This window comes from Neolamprologus brichardi, chromosome 15 (genome assembly GCF_056152115.1).
Source record: "Neolamprologus brichardi isolate AB-2024 chromosome 15, ASM5615211v1, whole genome shotgun sequence".
Lineage (NCBI taxonomy): Eukaryota > Metazoa > Chordata > Actinopteri > Cichliformes > Cichlidae > Neolamprologus > Neolamprologus brichardi.
The window spans coordinates 24,175,569-24,196,962 of NC_142118.1; the positions used below are offsets into that span (position 1 = coordinate 24,175,569).

Below are 21,394 nucleotides of genomic sequence, written 5' to 3' on the forward strand. Positions count from 1 at the left end.
TATGTGTTTAGGTGGTTTAAGTATTGATGGAAACATGCAGTAGTTTAGTATTGGTTAAAATACCTATAAAGAAAGGTAGATTTCCAGTCATGATTTAACTGTTGTTTTAATAAAAAGCAACTGTGCGAAAGAGGTGGAAAATCAACACCATAGCTCAACAGTGTTTCAATATCAGAATCTGACATTGTTTCAATGTCAGGTTTCAACATTGATTCAACATCAAAACCTGACGTTGTTTCAACATTAAAAAAGGGTGCAAGAGTGACGTTAGGTCAACGTCACACTTCAACGTTGATTCAATGACGTCGCCTGATATTGACTCAACGTTGTTTCAATGTTTCCTTGCTATCTGGGATGTAACCGGCTAAAGATGGGCTGGTTAGCTTCCAGAGCCATCACTGACTCCACACACCAAGTTTCACCACGATCAGACCAAAATTCACTGAATGAACCGCAAAAGAAGACCACAAAAACATACAGCTGCGCAAATGCGCTAAGACAGAAATTGGCTTACTGTCCTGATTTCCTCTGTTATTTTCGCCGGTAGCCGGTAGCCACGTAATTACCAGTGGTTACCATGCCTACCTAGCGGCATTTTCTGTCAACAACCTCCATTTTAGACCCACCTACAGACACGTGACTGGACAGACGCCACATGCAGTAAATTTGGGCCCACGTGGGTTTTGGCATTACAACGTCTGATTGGTTGAAGTGACGTGAACGTGGCATCTTACTGTGAATCTATTGGCTCAAACGATTAAAAAGAGGTGTCAATCACGCAAATTAACCAAAAGAAACCAAAGTTACAGCCCCTTGGAGTTTAAAGGGCCAGAGGCCAATCAAACGCTCTATGCGCACGGCAGAAAAGGGCCATTACCATGTAAACGTGTGGTTAATTCTTCACTGTATTTAAATTACTTTTCCACTGAAAAAGTAGAGTAACTAATTACTGTTCATTTTTAGGTATTTTAAATACAGTTACTTACAATGTACTTGCGTTACATTGTAAAATAATTAAACTCGCTGAAAATCATTATTTAATTTCAATAATTTATCTTCTAAAGGTAAAAATAAACTGCCGCTTTAACATCGCTGTAGTGCAGCTGTACATCATTTCGCACCAGTTTGCTGCATAGTCGTATTCTACAGCGGAAGATGTCGGACTCAGCTGAAGCGAGGGCCTGTTTTATGAAATGGAAATATTCCCGTCACTTCACTTTTCTAAAACAAGCAGACAAGAACATTACGGTAATATGTAAGCTATGTCCTGGGGAGAAAAAATTATCGGCCGCTGTCAATAGCACGAGTAATCTGCTGAAGCACCTGACACAGCAGCACAGACAAAGCCTTCTGAGTGAGCCATCTTCATCATCCATGGATAACACCGCGGCAACTCCTGCTAAGCAGACGAAACTAGATTTCACTTCAGCAACACAGAAAGTGTCTGAAGGTGAGCTTAAGAAAATGATTGCAGGCTACGTTGTGGAAGAGATACCGCTGCGTACTGTACAGTCTTTAGGTGCATATTAAACAAAATACCTGTGTGTGGCAAAAAAGCAGCACTGCATGATCGAAAAACGTTTTCTACTTACTTAGATAAGTGTTATGCTGACATGGAAATACAGCTTAAAGAGACATTCGAGAGTTTGGAATATATTTCCAGGACTGCTGACATTTGGACCAGCCATAACAAAAGTTTTCTCGGAATGACGGCACACTGGATTGATCCTTCTACTTTTGTACGAGGACATGCAGCGCTAGCATGTAAAAGAGTTCGAGGGAGACACACATATGATGTCATCGGCAATGAAATCGAGCAAGTACATTCGGCTTATGGACTGAACTCAAAAGTGACAGCCATCGTGACTGACAACGGGTCCAATTTTATCAAAGCTTTTAGAATGTTCCAAAAATCAGACTCTGATGAGGAATCGGAAGAAGATGAAGAGGTGACATTTACTGATGTTGAGCAGACCCTCTCCACAGAATCTGAAGGACAGTTTTCTCTCCCTCCACACTTAAGGTGCACTTAATCACACACACTGAACTTAATTTTTCATGATGTTGAGAAATGGCTTCAAGCAAATGAGGCAAAATTCATCTACAGAAGTGCAACTTCAAAGTGTTCTGCAATGTGGACAAAAGCAAACTGTTCTTCTGTTGCTTCAGAGTTGGTAGATAATTTTTTCAAGAAAAAACTCATAGTACCTGTTTCAACACGATGGAATTCATTTCACGACGCTCTGTCCAGGATCACTGACATTAACCTTGCTGAATTAAATACTGTCTGCACTCAGTTTGGAATCAAATGCTTTACTAATCGGGAGTATCTGTTCCTAAAGGAGTATTGTATCGTGTTGAAGCCACTCACTGTTGCACTAGACATATTGCAAGGAGAAGAGAACTGCTATTTTGGAATCCTTCTTCCAACTCTGGAGATTCTAATGTCCAGGACGCTGGCACTGCAGGACGAGCTTAAGCTGACAGCATCCCTCCCTGATATCATTGTTAAGGTAATCTATATATAGCCTTACCCTAAAATAAATTTTTGTTTTATTTATCATGCTCTTATGTGAAGTGTCTGATGTATTTTTTTCTCATAGGCGATCAAGGTGCGCTTTTCCTCAATGATGGACAATAAAGAAGATCTCCTGGCTGCAGTCACTTTGCCTAAATTTAAGTTAAGCTGGACCAGAGAAGAAGAGAAAAAAGACATGGTTAGGGCAATGCTTACTACAGAGTGCCGTGGGTTGTCTCTTGAAGACCAACAACTTGCTCAAGATCACAAGAACCCTGCTGACTCCACTGATGACTTTTTTTTCATTTGAGGAGGACGACTGTACCTACTCTGCTGAAACAGAGGTGATGGAATATTTGAAATCTGCTGGGTCTGAGCTGGGTGTTCTTAGCCAGTTTCCCAGGATTAAGGCCATTTCACTGAGGTACAACACAGCCACACCATCAAGCGCACCAGTCGAAAGGCTTTTTAGCCTCGGCAATCTTGTGCTTACACCCAGAAGGAACAGACTGTCAAGTGAACGCTTTGAGAGACTTACATTAATGAGATACAACAACTTTTTCAAAAACAACACAGCTAAGTAGTACAAAAAATGTTTTGGAAAACATGATTGCATACAGCATGCAGGAAATATGGTGCTCATTGGTTTGAGAAAGTTTCAGAGGAATTCTGTTTGTTAACCAAAGTTCAGAGTTAACTTCACTTTGTTGAATCACATGACATGATTACATACATTATGTATGAATATGTTACTCATTGCTTTGAAAATGTAAAAATTTTAATGTTTACTGCGTGAAATATGTCATGTTTAACATTTCTTAAGTTAATCTTTTTTGTTATTCAGATATATTGCAGAAAAATATATTTGTTATTCTGGAATTGTGTTTCTTAGCTAAAGAAAGTTACATTCCTTACTAAAAAATGTAATTATTAAAGAATTTTTTTTAATAGAATGTAATAAAGATGATTCAGGAAGCAAAAAGGCTAAACTATTTCATGTTGACTCGTATTTTTTTAAAAAAAAATATTTATTATTTAAAGAGTTTAATTTCAATTGTTTATGGGGATTTTAATAAGTATTTAGTTAAATTACTTATTGAGTAATTAAGTTACTTTTCAGACACAGTAATTAGATAAGTATTTTAAATACAATATTGATTAAGTAATTAGTAATAGTAATTAATTACTTTTTTAAAGTAACTTACCCAACACTGATTCTTCAAAAATATATTAAAAAAAAAAAGCATGTTTAGGCCTGTTAATAAAATGTATTAATTTCTGCTCTTTAATACCTAAAAAAAATCAACTGTCATGTGTCCAATTCTGTGCCAAAATTGGACATTTTTGTACAACGTCTGGATATTCATGTATTGACAGGGCTGTAATTTTTCACTGTTTCACTTTAGAAACATAAATCTTTGCACAGATGATGTTTATATGTTGGTTACTGAAATCCTGGAACCAAATGTGATCTGAGGCATATTTTTCAAAGGGTTATATGCTAAAAATTAAAAAAAAAAATTAGGATAAAATACTTACTTTTTCTGTGTTCCAGTCTCAGTAACTTTGACACAGTAATATCTGCTTCAATATTTACACCTCTGATGAAATTTCCCAAGTGTTAGCTTTATTTTGATACCAAGATTGTAATGACAGAGTTTGTAATTGCAGAGAAATAATCAATTAAATTTGGGCATTACATTTTCGAGCAGGAAGCTCAGAAATCCCCTTGGGGCTTAAGATGTTAAAAGGTTAAGAGTGCCTCTTCCACGCCTCTCCGCTGCAGTCCTGCCAAGCTTTTTCTCATCCTCAGAGTTTCCTTCATTTCTCGGACATTATCTAACACTCATCAATGCTGTGCCACAAATCAGCTTAAAGCGGCTATATTCATGCACACAAGGCTCCAGAGGCTCTTTGTCTGCAGTTCCAGATAAATGGCACATTCACATCCAGTCATTTTACAACAGTTTAATCTAATGACGTCTGCTCCCAAAGAACATCATCGCTGAACATCGCAGGCTAATTAGATGACTCACTAATATTTTCCCACACTGAGAAAGTGTGCGCTGCTTTTTCAGATTCATTCAGCTGCTGCACAGTAATCAGGTTACATTGGAGAGCTGCACCTCATCCGTGCGATCACAGTCAGAGCACAGAGTCCTGCAGCAGCCGGCGGACCGGTCCGCCCTAAAGGTGGAGACGACCGCGAGGCGACAGACGGCTGTCAGGGTTCTAACATGGGTGTGAGGACATTGAAGCCAAAGTCTGAGAGAGCTCGCATGCTTTAAATCAATCAGCACATCTGGCAGTTTTCATTTCTTGTGAATCACATTTAAAAAGTTCAGTGTGTGGTTTTTCTGCCAGCTTCAACCGTGAGTGTGATGGATTCAATCTGACTGCGCGACCTTACCTCTGAAATATCGACCAAGCATGAAACAGAACATGTTTAATAACGAGCTACACCTTCCGCTCAGCCTGCTGGCGTTATATGCTCCGTAAAACTATCAGCTGTTACAGGTGCTTTCATTTTAACCTCCTCATTTTTCATTTGACACTAAAAACTGCTTCAAATTTGAATCATTGAGTTTTCACAGTTTCACGCAGTGCCGTGAAGGACCAGAGTGGCACTGCTGGTGTCCCACCGTCACCGCGAGAAAACACTGTAGCTCTGTGATTTTGGCCCCCGTGATTCTCCTACCTGTCAGCGCTGAGCGCAGTGAGCGTGAACACCGACACCCCGACCGAGGTGAGCTGGATGACGGGGATGAGTTTGCACGCCGCCTCTCCGAACACCCACTCCTCGGAGAAGTAGCGGAAGGCGTCCACGGGCACGCAGGTGACCAGCAGCAGCAGGTCTCCCGCCGCCAGGCTGGAGATGAAGATGTTGGGCACGCTCCTCATGGCGCTGTTGGTGATGAAGATCTTCACCAGCGTGATGTTGCCCAGCAGACCCACGACAATGATCATAATATACACGGAGGTCATCACGCAGCGCACCACGAAGTGTACGGTCTCCGTGCCGTCCGCGGACGACCACGGGTCGGGTACCTCCGTGGAGTTGGGGCTCAGAGCCTCCGCGGGAAGGTTCGAGAGGAACTCGTCATCCATAAGTGCGCACGGAGGAGCACTCCACGCGAGGGTCGACCGCTTTTGCGCAAAGGGAAGCTCGCGCGTAAAGACGCAGAGACAGCAGGGGTGTGTGTGTGACGGTGTTGGGGTGTGTGGGTGTAGGGGGTCCACACCGGCACCAACGACCAGAGAGACGGAAAAGTTTTCCAATAGCTGCTCCTCCGAGAAGCTTCTGAAGGCAGAGAGGAAGCTGACGCGCGTAAAGAGGGGGGAGGCACCGCTGTCTCCCCCCCCCCCCCCCCGCCCCCGACTGCGTGTGTGAGAGAGGGGGGGGACCGAAAGTTTGAGGTGAGACCATGAGACATGGACTCATGTTTCAATCTTCCATTATCATTTTTATCATTTTAGCGGGTTTTTTACGTTTGAAAATCCCCCCCCCCCCCCCCCCCCCCCCCCCCAAGGATTTCTTCTTGAAAATTTGAGTTTGATCTTTTTATTTCTAATAAGTTGATCTGGAATTTAAATGGAATCCATGAGTGCGACAGCCTCAGATTTCACTCATACGGAATCATTTTAATATTTTAGTTTTTAAGCCTGTTTTTAATTCACCTCAGTAAAAATATTCCTTCATATTAATCTCGTTTGTTTTGATTTCATAAGAATCTCAGCTCAGAGCAGGTTTATTTCACCGAGCTTCACAGACATAGAGCTGCCAGGCCAGTTTTTATCTTTGCTTCATTTAAATGTTTCTCGCACCCAGTTTGAGCTTTTCGATGATAGCCTCAGTTCTTTTTCCATTTTTCTCACAAAGAAAAAGAAACAGTAAAGCAGTGAACATGACACAGATTTAGAATAGTGTTTATCCGGTGGTTACACCGACTTTAGTTTCTCGTCCACCCCTTTCTGTGCTTTCATCATCGCTCCTTCTTCACCTCCTCATCCTCACTTCTGTTATCCTTTTTTAAATCTCTCCTCTTTCATCCCGTCATCACTTCGGTTTTATTCATCATCAATTGTCCATTTTCCTCTTCCTTCACTTCATCACTTCATCCTCTCGGTGATTGCAGGAGGGGAGATTCAGAGTTCAGATTTTTGTTTGTTCATTCCCGATTTGATTCCTTCTTTGAATTCCCCTCCGGCAGAACCTGCAGCTCGGTTGAGAAGTGCCTGCGGTGAATTTGAGAGAGGAGTGATGAATCACTCTGCCTGTTGATGCTGTTTATGATCTTATTTGTTCATTTGCTTTCAGAGTCACGTTCCCACTGACAACAGATCAAAAGCCGCATATAGGCGACGAACGAGGTTAACAGACATCCGGGTATGTTGTACTTTATCTTTGACAAAAACCTACATCCAGTCTTTATGTAAAGAAGGAAGGAAAAGCAGCCGGTCTCCCTGTGGGTGGAAGCATATACAGCATCACTGAACTATGTCCGAGCATCAGCGTCATCTATAATCGTGTCAAAAGCATTTTGTGTTTTAGGTGTAAAACGTTTGACATCGGACCTATGCTGCATATTTAAAAAAACAAAAAAACAAAGCTCTGTTCTACCTGTGCTCGTGCACAGGTAGAACAGAGCTCTGAGGTCAGCTTTAAAAAGTTGAAAGCTGGCGGAAGAACAAACAGCAGATCTGTGTATCAGGGGATATTCCCTGAACACGATCCGTGACTTCTTTAAGTTTTTTCCATCCTTCCTGCCGCTTTTCTAACTTCTGTCCTGGAGCTGCGAGGTTGCAGCTGAAGGATGTCGTCTGTGCGTTCCATCATTCAAATGGACAAATTCACTTTAAAATTCGCTCTCGGCGGCTGAGCGTAGCTTTGTCTGTCACAGCCACAGATGGCCGAGTCAGAGGTGCTGCAGAGTCATTTGATCCGATGTGATTTGCTATAAAAGAGCCAATCTGTCGTCTGATCGCTTTCATGTCAGGTTTGCATAATTACAAACTACGCGTGGGTGTAATTAGAAACCAGCCTTTTATCGACTGACTTATTTTTCCTCTGAGATCACTTTTAAAAGCAGAAACTGTTAAAGATGCAGGTCATTCCTCCTCAGCTCTCTGTAGCTGTTACAAAAACGCAGCCATCAGCACCTTCAATCAAGAGGCGTCCCATCATCATTATTATTATTATTATTACTGTGATTGCAATGGAGGCATCATTTTGGGCTTCATTTTCCAGGTATTCAAGTTTGGAAGCGGAGCAGGTGAAAACTTTCAGGGCATATTCCAGCAGCACCTCTGCGGACGCTAAGGCTGTCATTAAAGCTGCAATTCACAGCTCAGATTAGGTAGAAATAGTCCTTTTCTATTTGCGGGTTTCTGGGATCTCGCTGACCTGGTGACCTGATGAGCTTCTAGAACGACTCTTATCAGCTGAGAGCACACCTGGGGATGTCAGCCTGGTGCTTAACCTTTCGATGTTTAATCAGGAAGAGATTCTCTGAGTAAAATTATCTCTGTTCCCAACAGTCACCCAGGAATTATCTGTTCGTCTTCACAAAAACACGGCAGCTGTAACCAAACACCTCTGGACTGAAGCTAAAGCGCCTAGATCTCAACAGGTTCCAGTTCCACAGTGAAGGCTGTGAGCGACGAGGTCAGCGGCTGATGCGGACGCGCGTCTGCTGTTAGAACTCTGGAAAGCACTGAAAGCGGGCTGTCAGTCGTTCTGACAAACTTCTCTGCTGCAGAGGAAACCTGCAGTCTGCTGCCACAGTCGACTGTGGACAGGTTTCTCTCTTCCCCTCAGAGCGATGGTTCAGCAGTACATCTCACTCTCTGCTCCCACAAACATCATTACATGATCTGTGCTTTGAGAATCAACGCCCCTAACCTCAAAACCATGTCAGTGTTTGAGTTAATCACGTCATCGATTCTTGTTAGATTCAGTTTCATCTCAGCATCCGTCCACTCTACATTTATTATTATTATGATGATGATGATTATCATTATTATTTGACCAGGATGTCCCACTGAATCTCTAAGAATGGAGACCTGACCAATGTAACACTGCAAACACACAACATCAGCTACATGACTGACAACGTGATATACACCACACACCTACAACATGAAACACTAGTGACCTCCCAAGAAACACATCCACACCCCTTCACTGCGTTCCTGCTTTTTCTTTCAGCAGTAGGCCGACAAATATATCAGCGCTACTCATAAAGAGGACGATATTGAGTGAGAGACTTTGCATTTGGAATAAAACATGGAGACGCAGGAGGCATTAAAACTGAGGAGGCACACCACCATCATCACAAGCAGAAAAGTAGCTTCAGCAGAATAAAAGTAGAAGCTAAATTTATTTCTACATTTTTTATTCCATTTATTCTTATGAAACATTTTCCTTCACATAATTTTTGTGTTGTTTTTGTAGTTCTGGAGAAAAGAAAGAAGAATCCACTAAAGTCCATTGTCAGTTTTTATTGAGAAACAAAGTCTGAGTCGAACGTTTGGAGTTAAAATAAATAAATATTATTAACAATATTAATATCTTATTTCATGGTACATTAATTACTGGAGGTTTATTAAAATCTCTTAAACGTTTATATACAGAGCTTTTTTAATTATTATTAGAATGTTTGTATTGCGCATGCCCGGTACCAACAGCGGCTCACGCGCTTTTACGCACGGCCTCCTCCTCCAGGTATCACACCTGGCTGTGGAAATGGCGTTAAAACTCACATAGTTAGGACGGGTAACGCCGGATACGGAACGGACCTTCAAATTAAAAGCACAACATCGCCAAAAAGACAATGCGGCATTAAAAAGTCTCCAAATATTTATTTAGCCCTTTTAAGCTTCACTCTTTGTGTATAAAGAAGAGCTTAGTTTGATTCTTTTTAATGTATTTTAGATTTTTTTAAAATCATGCTAAATACAGTTTTTATTTATAAAGCATTGCTCTTTAGCTCTTTCTCTCTATTTTGGTTTTTATTTTACTTATTTAGAATTTTTTTCTGTGAAGATTCTTTCTTCTTATATTTGCCCGTTTTTTTAAATGATGTATTTCAGACATATTCAAGTGTTTTATGAGGTTCTTGTGGTTTTATTTTTCATATACTCGCTCTGAATCGCAGTTATTTCACTCATATTTCTGACTAATCCTCAGGTGTTCTGTTAACCCCTCTGTTCCTTCCGTGCACCTCTGGATGTGTTCAGAGCTGGGACCGGAAGTCGCGCAGGGTTATCCGTGTGGCTTGACTGCGCTCTCTGTCCCGCAAAATCCCGCAGCTGGCATGAGTTTAGGATCCGTGAGTGGAAAAAAGAGGGGGGAATGAACAACACGCCGCCAGGATTACGGTTGGTGTGTGGACTTTTATTTCACTTTGTCCGCTTTAGGTTTTGGGGGATTTGAACTTTGATCGGGTTTCTTTCTGTGTGGCTCGCTCGTGGCTCTTCATCGGACTGTATTTGGGACCACAGCCGCTCCGTGAATGCTCTTCCACAAGTATTTACAGTGCAGGGTGTGTTGTTATCCCTCTTGTTTTCGACAAAATGTTTTCTCATTGCTGATTAATCATGTGTCCATTTCAACTTTATGAAACCAAAAATGATGCTTTAGTTAAGTTCTATAAAGTCCATAATTCTATTTAATCTCATTAATACAGCCTGTGTGTGAAAATGTTACAGCTCAGTGGGTTTTTCAAAATAAAGTTCCAGATCGTGAGCATGACCGTTAGAAAGTGTAAGTTCTGAGGTCCCGTGGAGCTCCCGGGTTCTTTAGCGCACTGTGTGCTTTGTTTTTAGTTGCATGTTTGCCATCTCTCTCTGCATTGTGTTGAACAGGGGAGTGTTTTTCGCTGACATAGTTCTGTAGGGATTATAATGCAGGGAGCACATGCCCTCACGGCCCATTGTTGGCCCCTCTGTCTCTGTTGTCTCTCTTTCTACTGAGCGAGTCAATTGATGGAGGGATAAAAGGCCAAAAATATGCACTGACATGGCTTTCAAGAGAGAGAGAGCGGGGCAGGGGCAGAGGGTCAGTGGCAGATTTGGTAGACCTACTGTTGGTGGCCTGTACCCAGAGCTGCAGCAGACAGGCCATGAGGGCCCAGAGCAGCCCTACAATTAAACGGGGAACATCAAGAAGCAAGCCATGTCTTTAAACTACATCAAAAACTTCTACGAAGGATGCGTAAGTACATCACTCAGACTTATTGGAAGGTTCTTCCTCTAACCGGAGCCTGCCTCGCCAAAGCTTTGACAGTTAGAGAGAAGCAGTGCTTAACACGTGTCCCTCCCGTGGCTTAAAATGAAAAGACATTAAAATAAAAAATTTAAAGTCAATCTTCGTTTTGCTTCAGTCTTTATGTAGATGAGCAACACATTTGTGAGACAAGAGGCTCTCTGCTTTGTGAGAGTGCCATTTGGGCCCTTTTTCTGATAAACATGAGTCGGGCCGGAGCAGGCAGAGAGACGAGACGGGAAATGTTTCCTCTCAGTGGGTTTTGTTTTAGCCTTCAGAGCTCAGGGCCTCCAAAGCAGCTGCTTTTATCTGGCTGACAAAAGATGTTTTTTCTCTTTATATGTGTGTGTATCATGAAAACCTGTATGGGAATGTAAATACCCCCGTGTGTGCACATATGGCTGTCTGCTTACATGTTGTCCTGTATGTGTGTGTATGTGTGTGTGTTCCAGCTCAGGCCTCCTACAGTGATAGGCCAGTTCCACACCTTGTTCTTCGGCTCCGTGCGGATGTTCTTCCTGGGCGTCCTTGGCTTCGCCGTCTATGGGAATGAGGCGCTGCACTTCAGCTGCGACCCTGACCGCCGAGAACTCAACCTTTACTGCTACAACCAGTTTAGGCCCATAACACCGCAGGTAGGAGGAGTCATCCAAACTTTCATCCCTCTGATGTCACAAACCAAAGCAGAATGAGCTTTTAGAGGTGCCATCAGCTTTTATTAACACGAAGTAAATGCTACAAAACCTCCGAACAATTCTAAATATCCCAAAATGTCTGTAAATGTTGACCACCATTACAGATCATATTGAGTTTGAGTTCTGAGAAATCGCATGTGTACAATGAAGAAAAGCAGATGTGAATTATCAGTTTGGATAAATTCTGTTGAAGAATACAGCGTCATGCATGAATCAGGGCAGTTACCAATATTCCAGCTGAGGCATGTTTGGGGACAGATGGTGATGTGTCCAATCCAATAAAAAGCATTTGCAGTCAGAAAACGGTCGCAGGTGGTTATCAGCATGAACGGCTTTTTTCCGTATTGGTGGAACAGTCAATTTGGGAAAGAACATTTCAGCAAACATTGAACTGGAATTGACCAGATTCCCGCCTGCTGCTTTTCCAGAGACACAAATCCTATATTTCACTGATTTCCACCATCTGGAAGGCCAATTTAAAAGCAGTGTCTGAAGTCGTGCACAATAAATAGACACGTGTTCTTTTTACTTTGTTCTTGAACTTACTATCCCTATTTAACCTTTTTCTCCTTCCCCTGATTTTCATCCTTGACTTGCTGCTCTTGTTGAAATCCTCTTCTTGCTTCAATCCATCAACTTTACTTCCATGAGCTTTTCTCACTTCCCCTGCGTTGTTCCTCCCCTCTTCAGGTCTTCTGGGCATTACAGCTGGTAACAGTCCTGGTTCCTGGAGCAGTATTCCATCTTTATGCCGCCTGTAAGAACATAGACCAGGAGGAGATCCTCGAGCGACCTATCTACACAGTCTTCTACATCATTTCTGTTCTCCTGCGCATCATTTTGGAAGTCATCGCCTTCTGGCTACAAAGTCATCTCTTTGGCTTTCAGGTCAGTCGGTGAGAAATGTGACACGATAAATATTTTTATTCATATGTTCACCCATATTCACACCAAAGGATGGCAACAATGAGAACTGTGACTGTGTCTGCAATATATATATTTTTTTAACATTTTATTTTGTATTAATACCCAATTTTAATAGTTATAACTGTTTAGAATGAAGATTTAAATTTATTATACATACCTACAATGTAAACAAACCTATTAGTCCATCTGACATAAAATATTTAAACATCTGTCTAAAACCAATTCAGAAATATAAAAATTATATTATTTATTGGGAAAATAATAAACTCAATTCACATTTGATACCCAAATTTAAACCAGCACACTGGACTCTTCTGAGAAGTCAGAAATTAATCAAACATGACATGCAAACACTGCAATTAATTTCTCTCTTCAGGAATGTAGGTTTATTTATCATGTTTGTCTTCTGATAGAAAACAAATAATATCCTCTTTACATGTAGTGAATAGGAACCTTTAAACCTGACAGAAAAAGTGATTTGATTTATATTGTGATAGATGATGATATCCACTGATATGAGAAAAGATATTGGAGCCTATCCCAGCTGTCATAGGGCACACCCGAGGCAGGGCAGCAGACAGACAACCATTCACATTCATGGACTAGATGGTGGAATCGAACTTGGGATCTTCTTGCTGTGAGGCTACTGACCGCCCCACCATGCAAATATAATTGGTATATAAATGTCATTATTATGATGGCAGAAAGGTCAGATTTCGCTACCTGGTAAATTAACGTATAATACAGTACAAGATATGTCTCTTTAGGCATGATGTACCAGGGAAGTTTGCAGCTTTACTTTAATCATGGATCTGTTCCTGTGTGAAAACGTCATTGTACTTTTTGATTCTGTTTTAAATGGTCCAGCACATAATAGGTACAGCCAGAGTAGTTACATTGGCAATAATGCAGATCGAATTCCTGTCTTCATGAGTTGTAAGGTTTGAGCAGCCAGTGCCTAGAAGTTGAGATAAGAATGGAAGCTTCAGTGCCTCACATTTCTCTCTTTTTCCCCAGGTTCACCCACTGTACATGTGTGATGCCAGTGCTTTGGAAAAGGCTTTTAATGTGACAAAGTGCATGGTACCTGAACACTTTGAGAAAACCATCTTCCTCAGTGCCATGTACACCTTCACCGTAATCACCATACTTCTCTGTATTGCCGAGATATTTGAAATACTCTGCCGACGGCTGGGCTATCTCAACAATCAGTGACACAAGTGCACAGATAAAATGACTTGTGGTAAACCTGTCTGACACCTTATCTGCCAGTTATACCGGGCTCCTGCCGGCTACGGCTGAACCTTTATAAAACAGGGAGCGAACAGAAGACCAAAACCTCACCTGTGGTCAATCGTGAGTAAGTGGCACTAAGAAATTTGAGACAGTCCAACAATGTTAGAGCTGGCAAGTCTGAAATAACCTCCAGAGTTTAACCATAACTATAGAGTGATGATCCCTGGTTGTATATCAGATATCAGTGGGTCTGTACTGGTTGTGTCCAAAGGTGTTGTGTGGACAATAGTTACCTCTTACTGAACACTTGGGGATGGACTAGAAAGACTTTTGGTTTTCTTTTTTTTCCTACACAACATGACTGAAGGACAGACTTCATGGTGCTACTAAAAACTCTTTCCAGATGGATTACAGCCCAATGTCAAACACCTCAAAGGCCCGTAACAATCTTTTCTTGGAGTTGTACCTCAGATCTGACTATACAGAAGAAACCCCAGAAGCATTAGCTGCACACATTTTTCTAAAGGGCCTAGCATGCACTAAATGCATCATGGTTTATCGAGCCAACTTGATGCATCCTCTGTGGACTCTGTTCACTTATGGATTGCCAACCTAAACAGTTCTTCTTACGGTGCAAAAAGATCTGACTGGAAGGCGTAAGGTCTTCATGTAATGTAACTGTTAACAATGCAATTAACTAAAGAGCTAGTCACATTATTCTGTATAAAGTGCAGATGAACATAACTGTCTAGCTTGCCTTTCAGGTGCCGACCACCAAACGTGACAGGCACATCGCAGAGCTGGCCACAGATTGTCACTCATGCCATGCATAAGAAACTGTCATCCAGTAACCTTAGCCATGGGCGAGTGAATTGCAGGTGCCATTGCTTCTGACACTTGTATGTGTGACAGTTATTGCTTCCAATGTGTGTCTGATGTTGCTCAAGGTCTGTTTTGACCTTCACTTCAATCAACACAAGCGCCACAACTTTGTTGTCATTTCATATAAGATGGTAGTTCTTAAACAACTTGATCATCAAGCTCATGTGCCGGTTGAGCCTAAACATATGCTTGAGTTTACCTCAGTGAGATTAAAAGGCATCTTCAGACCACCGATGCTTCTTACCAAAGATGCCATTGCTAAAATGGTTGCTATGTAGTGTTTTACTCTTCAAGGTAAAGATCTGCCCAAAGATGCAACTTATTATGAAATGGGTTTGATGCAATGAACTACGAAAAGGAAGAAAACACCTTGTAATATATATTTTTAAAAAACTTTATCAAAATCTATCACCTGAAAAATCTGAGTTAAAAAGTTACAATTACATTTGGCTGTAAAAATGTGTTGAAATGAAATTTTTTCAGTTATATAGTAGTACTAAAGTTGTAATGGTTTTGAAATTTCTGAAACAAAGCATCAAGCTCCAGTTAGAACATTCATATGTTAATTTTTTGTTAATAGGTATTTAATAAAATCCTACTGGCAGATTTGTTGAAATCCAAGCTGGAGAAGGTTCAAGCCATTCATGGTTCTGAACGTTCTGGGACACCAGAAGAGGTGTCCTCAGTCCCCCGCCTTTGCTTCACCCTTTTTTCTTTGCTTGAAGTATTAATACTTTCTGTAATATTTTCCTTTGGTGTCATTGTCCATGTATTTTGAAAAAGATTACCTCTCATGTTTTGTAATGTTTTATTTTTAATCAGACATCCATCCAACTTTTGTTATGAAGTTTTCAGCAATCTGTTCATCATCTCAGGTACAAAATTGCATTACACGACAAAAGTGGATCAAACGCTCTTTCCGAACCCTTTTAAACCCTTAACCCTTTTCCTCTCTCTGTGTCATCACTCCAGTTGCAGGATTTAGAAGGGTTTGAACCAGGTATGTGACTCCTGTGATTTGGGTTTGTCTGCGTTCTGGTATCTGTGACTGGACGATGGTTTTAAATTTTGCCTCTAAAAGTTCTGTCACCAAGACTAAGGCCTGGTTTGTATGAAATTAACAACTGCAGATTAATTTGGCAGGATAAAAGGTTTTGATGTGGTGCAAATAATGAACAAATCCAGGAATCTCACAGGATAAAATGGGATAAAACAAATTTAAGTGGATACCAGTGGTCTATGTCAGTCTATTCACATTATCTTTGAGTTAGTTTATCTTGTTCTACTGCTCAGGTATACGAGGTGCTATCAAAAAAATTCAGAGACTAGGGTGATAAAAGCAAAACCCATACCTGATTTAAATGTAGCTACCGTCCCCTTCACAGTAGTCACCTGATACAACGATCCATAGTTTTGGCTTGTTAACCACACCTGGAACACTCCCCAGAAGTCCCATTTTTCTCATTGGTGCTGCTTCCGTTCAATGGTGCAAATTGTTTCTTTCTTTCTTTTTTCACCTGCAAGGTAACACAGACTAGTGTAACATTCACCTAAGCTGCTTCTGGCACCTGTTGCATGTTAAGAAAAGAACTTCTGAGGGAGAAGTCAGATTCTTTTACTAGACTGTACACATTTACTTTCTGGTTACCAGACAAGCTAGCTAGTTTACTTGCAGTTAGCAATGCAGCTACCTTAAACAGCTCATGCTTCTTTGTCCACTAGCTAGCAAGTTGCCAGAGCACATCACAGTTCTATAGCTTTTAAGCCTCTGTTCATTTAGTGGGCTAGTTTCAGTCTTTGTGACAGGTACTGTTTATAAGGTTGGGGAAATCTGTAGTCAGTTGAAACTGAAGAAGTCACCTGGATGAGTGGCGGAATGTTTCTCCCACTGAAAATGCTATGTCCAGATGAACAGAATCAACTTTTAGGGGTTTTACGCCTCTAGTAATTTCAGAGGGTTGTGTCAATCTTTCTGGTGTGACCAGGCTAACAGGTTAGTTTCATGCTATCACCTGTAATTTTGAAAAACAAACCCAGGACATTTAAAATCCACAAGAAGAAAATGTTTTGCTCAGGTTGGCCAAAGTTCAGGGTTCACTTGTTAGCTTTTACCATAAGCTAATTTGGCAGGGTCAAACCTCGGGGCTAGTCTTGGTTAAGAGCTTAATCAAATTTGTACATGAAGCTGTGTTTATCTGTCTTTGAATGATTAACTTAGAAGAACTTGGAAAGCAGAGCTTGTTATATTTTTTTCAAGGCTGATTCACTGATAATTTACAGAACTGGAGAGATTGGAAATATTGGGGGGTATATGTGATATTAAACATATAATCCAGTTATTAAAAAGGTGGCCACAAATTCTCAGCTTGTTCTTTTAATGAACTCATGTAAAAGAAGTCAAAGAGTCAGCATAAAGTAGGGAGGTATATGGGTTATGCAGCACTGCTGTAAGCTAATTTACTTCTTTTGGCCACTAATATCAGGGTCATTTGTGGAAATTCAGCTATGACACACAGAGTACACAACAATGCAAATTCATCTTTATTTTTTATACATCTTTGATTTTTACCAGTGATGTTATATGTTAGTTGTTAAAATTGAGTTGAGGTTTATTACATTTTTGACCACTGTTTGTCTCTATATGAAAATATTTTGTCAAAGAGGCACAGTTTACAACCAGTGCATCCATATTAAAACAGAAATCTGTTTGCTACAGTTTACTGAAGGTGACCAGTATATTCTGACTTGTTTTGTCTTGAGATGATTATTAAAAAGTCCTACAATTGTCTTTGTTTCATTGTTGATTGACTTGACTACAGAGTACTACAGACTACGGTATTTATAGAGAAAAGTATATATAAGGGGAATATATATTATGATAGATGGTTTTGGTTCACGTTGGTCCACCGGTTGAGGTGATGAGGTACATTCAGATATATACATATGCATACCCTACGATCATTATTGTAAGATTATTTTCCATTGATTCATTGTTTTATGCTTATCAAACTCAGAGTCAGAGGTGACTGACCAGCTATTATATGGTAATGGCGATAGCATGTGGTATAAAAGATATCTTGAATCTGTCCTTGTGGCAGTGAGCTGAGTCAGTCTGTTAGAGAAGGAGGACTGCTGGCTATCCAGTGCGTAATGCTGAGGGTGGTGAGTTTGTTCAATTAATTTATCCAGACCACATCTTCAGAAGTGTCCAGCCAATCTCAAAGCCACCTTTGCTGATCAGTTTATTCAGTCTATTGATGTTAACAGCTCCAACGGCGCTCCCCCAGCAGACCAGATTAAAGTACACTGCAGTCGCCACAGCTGACTGATAGAAAATCATCATTTTGCTGCACACATCAAATGATCTCAGCTTTCTCAGGAAACAGAACCTGCTCATTGCCTTCTTGTATACAGTCTCTCCTTGTTAATATGTACGTCCAGGTACTTGTATTCCACCACACCAGTATCCTATCACAGGACAGACACAGGGTCCCTCTGGAGCTGCTCCCCGTCTTTCTGGTCTTATTGATATTCAGAAGCAGATGATTCGAAATCTTCACCACATCATAAAGTCTAGTGCTCTGTACCTCACTTCCTGCACATCACTAATGCATCCAACCACTGCGGGTGTGATGACCCAGGTTAATACTGAAAGTCAGAGGTGCAGAAGGTGAATCAGAGTGGAGACACTCCAGTGCCCCTGTGAAGCTCCTGTACATCTCCAAATCAGAGAGTCTCACACACTGGCCTGCCGGGTAGTCAGTGATCCACAAGAAAGTGGATCGCTGACATCCTTCTCTTTCAGCAGCAGTGGCTGCATCACATTTAATTTACTTGACAAATCAAATAAGGTGATCCTCACCATGCAGTTTTTTTCTGTCCACGTTAGTCCAAAAGAAAATAACCCACTGATGGTTTGATTTGTAACCCCACCAAACATTTTCTTATGAGTTTACAAACTGAATTGTTACCGTCAAGTCTTACTCGAAACAACATGATGTTTTTTTGTAAACTACGGCCTCACTAGAGTCAAAAAGTTCATGATTTGTGTCCAGAATTGTACCTGCTAGTCTGCATGCCGACTGTTCGGAACATATTTAGTGCGTCCAGGGAGGCTGCAGATAATAAATACAGCTTTGTTCATCATCAATTACTACCGCCTCATCCAAATCCAAGCTACATTTGGATTCAAAGTCTGTTTGTGTGCAGCAGCCTTGCAGCTAAGCTCCTCTGTTCCCATGAATAAAAAAACAATAAAATACAGTATAACCGGAGCCAAAAAGTGCAAAACTGAGTCATCAAGGAAGTGGGTGGGCTTGGACCAGAGTCGACCAGTCAGCCAACAGATTCTCACGATCTCATTACCCAAAGCCCTGACTACATTAGCTTTCCAAACCTCATGGACTTCAGTCCAGCTCAAGGTTCAGTGGGAACTGGGCAGCATGAAGCTTAACACACCAAATTTAAACATACAACAGCATATGGACCAAAGAAAACCTGGTACCCAGCAGACATGCCTCAATAAAGTCAACACATGGCAGGCTTTGGGAGAAACCCGGAGAAGCTGTCATGCTGTTTCTTTGTTGAGCCTCCCAGCTCAAAGGATCATTTGACCACAAGAACCAAACAGATCCAAGCTCTCGTTTTTACCATGGCCCATAAACTCCCCTTACTGCAACAGACTTCTCTGCTCAAAGCCCACCCAATTTCCTGGAAATACATCATTGTTCCCTTTGATTTACACCGTTTATTATCAGACTTCATTTGCTTTGTTGCAAATATGCTTTGGCTCAATCGCCTGAATTCAGACTCAGTTTGTGGCTTTAACTTGACCTCAGTCCAAATATCCTAGGTGTAATACTATGCTGATTCTTTTTTTAACATCCATTTGTTTTGATTAATTTTTGGGACAATATTGGAATATTAAAAAGAATTTAAACATGGATTTTATTATTTTGAATCTGTCTAACACGCATGCACACACACAAATTGTGCCAAGTAACTAAAGCTTGTTTTTAACACACGTTTGCCATGACTTTCTTCCAGTGGCCACTGTCTGGTGTCACATTTCTTTTTTTTAATTTAAAAAAAATGAAAAAAATATGAAGAAAATATGATCCCAACTGACATATGACATATGTATATATATATGTGTGTGTGTGTGTGTGTGTGTGTGTGTGTGTGTGTGTGTGTGTGTGTGAATATATAAATGTGCGTAAAACCAAGAGAGACTTCTTGAGACTGAAATGAATGTGACGTAAATTCATGGGTTGAACTGACAATTTTGACTGACAAAATGTAAATGCCTAATTTGTTTCTTTACATTGTAAATAAATGATTATATTGCTACGTCTTGATGCATTCTCAATCATCCAGGAAAGTAAATCTCCGTCACTCATCCAAGTGACTTCTTCAGGTTTTGGAGACTGAAGAAGTCACTTGGATGAGTGACGAAACGTTTCTCCCACAAAACGCTACGTCCAGATGAACAGAATCAACTTTTGGAGATTATATTGCTAGTTTTCTTCAGTTTATTGTTGTCCAAAATTCTTTGACATCTTCCACCAATAATATATTTTTATTCAGGCTCATAGAATATGTATTATATCATAGTTTCACCTGTAGTTCTTTGGTTTAATGAGCCACACCTTGAGATTCAAACCCTCACCCAATACTTCAGCGAGATGGTGACGTCATCGTCCCGTCTGGGCGGCCGCTCCTATTGGACAAACACGCGGAAGTACGGAGGAACTCTTGCTAACAACAACAGTCCATTCTGGTGATTTGGTCGAGCTCGCTGGATCGGTTTTAACTCCACCATGGCTCTGCCGGTTCAGTTCAGAATCATACAGCACCACCTGCGGACCGCGCAGGAACACGAGAAACGGGACCCGGTGGTGACTTATTACTGTAAGTGTGTGTTCTGATTGGCGTTAGCAGCTACTGTTGTTAGCATGACAGCTTTGTTTACCTGAGAGCTGACAGCCGCCTGAGCTTAGGACCCAAGCGTTTTATCCAGAGGGGAAGTTTAAAGTAAAAGTCCTTACAGATTGTGTGAGATGTTCAAGGAGTCGCCGAACTGCGGCGTTAAATCACTCCGCTCTTTGAACGTCTCACAACGTTAGCTCTGACAGCTCCAACTTCATTAGCCTCCTAACGTTCCCTTAGCAACAGGAATCATTTGGGAAATTCATAAACTGTTCCCCCCACTGACTCAGATAAAGAAAGCCCTCCAGCTTCCGTTCTGTGAGTCTGTAAACCTGCTTTAATTTTGTCCTGCTAAATTTAGCTGAAGTTTGGAACAACCCAGAAACTGTCCAGGTAATCGTACCTGGCTAGCTGCCAGTGAGGTCTGGAGTTAGCAGACAGGAAGTACCGGCCAGAACGTTTCAGGGCTGCTTCAAAGTCTGACGTGAAGTCCTCATCCAGCTAGTTTTTTCTTCTTCTTCTTTGTCCTGATGTGTGTCACAGAGTCATGAGCCTTCACAGTCAGCTGTGAACAATGGGCTCCACCCCACTGCCTGCATACTTCACCTCCACATGACTCATGAGTTTTTTACCAGTCTGTCACTATGTTTCACACCAGTGCATACCTGCTGAAACCCAGTCGCACCTTCCTTACACAGTGGCAGTATTTTCTACAGAAGTATAATGCAGCCGCGTGATGAGAAGTTATATATTCAGTATACCTCACCAATCCACAACATCAGTTTTGTCAGGACACTTGATATGGCAAGATTAAGAACCTACAATATTATTATTATTATTAATCCCATAATTTTATGAACCTTTATAAGCAGCATTTGGCAATAGTGGTGTAGAAGAACTCAGATTTTACAGGAAAATATCACCAGCAGAACTGGAACTGAT

General features: G+C 41.1%; 3 protein-coding genes and 1 pseudogene across 8 annotated transcripts in view; 3 read left to right on the plus strand and 1 right to left on the minus strand.

Annotated features, from left to right (window-relative positions):
* The window catches only part of nmbr (neuromedin B receptor), an 87,143-nt gene extending 81,381 nt beyond the window's left edge, over nucleotides 1-5,762 (minus strand). Inside the window, exon 1 of the mRNA XM_006793576.3 lies at nucleotides 5,217-5,762. Coding sequence (XP_006793639.2) covers nucleotides 5,217-5,626 — 410 coding nt within the window. The 5' untranslated portion in view covers nucleotides 5,627-5,762. The remainder of the gene's footprint in view (nucleotides 1-5,216) is intronic.
* On the plus strand, nucleotides 1,177-3,174 carry LOC148098509 (uncharacterized; annotated as a pseudogene). The gene is made up of 2 exons (XR_015720712.1): nucleotides 1,177-2,513; nucleotides 2,604-3,174. The product of XR_015720712.1 is annotated as an uncharacterized LOC148098509 (transcript).
* A 4,032-nt stretch (nucleotides 5,763-9,794) lies between the features above and the next one.
* Nucleotides 9,795-14,880, plus strand: gje1a (gap junction protein epsilon 1a). Of its 3 annotated transcripts, none has more exons than XM_035908960.2 (4): nucleotides 9,795-9,898; nucleotides 11,237-11,419; nucleotides 12,170-12,367; nucleotides 13,424-14,880. In XM_035908960.2, exons 2-4 carry the CDS (start codon nucleotides 11,294-11,296, stop codon nucleotides 13,619-13,621), a joined length of 522 nt encoding a protein of 173 aa, XP_035764853.1. In that variant the 5' UTR covers nucleotides 9,795-9,898; nucleotides 11,237-11,293; the 3' UTR covers nucleotides 13,622-14,880. The 3 variants fall into 3 exon arrangements, with proteins under 3 accessions (XP_035764853.1, XP_006793521.1, XP_035764852.1); XM_006793458.3 differs by having other exon boundaries at nucleotides 9,821-9,902; XM_035908959.2 differs by lacking the exon at nucleotides 9,795-9,898 and adding an exon at nucleotides 10,604-10,733.
* Nucleotides 14,881-20,230: 5,350 nt separating this feature from the next.
* vta1 (vesicle (multivesicular body) trafficking 1) overlaps nucleotides 20,231-21,394 on the plus strand; it is a 60,653-nt gene continuing 59,489 nt past the window's right edge. For all 3 annotated transcript variants that reach the window (XM_006793456.3, XM_035908942.2, XM_006793457.3), the window contains exon 1: nucleotides 20,231-20,434. In XM_006793456.3, the coding sequence (XP_006793519.1) occupies nucleotides 20,344-20,434 (91 nt within the window). In that variant the 5' untranslated portion in view covers nucleotides 20,231-20,343. The remainder of the gene's footprint in view (nucleotides 20,435-21,394) is intronic.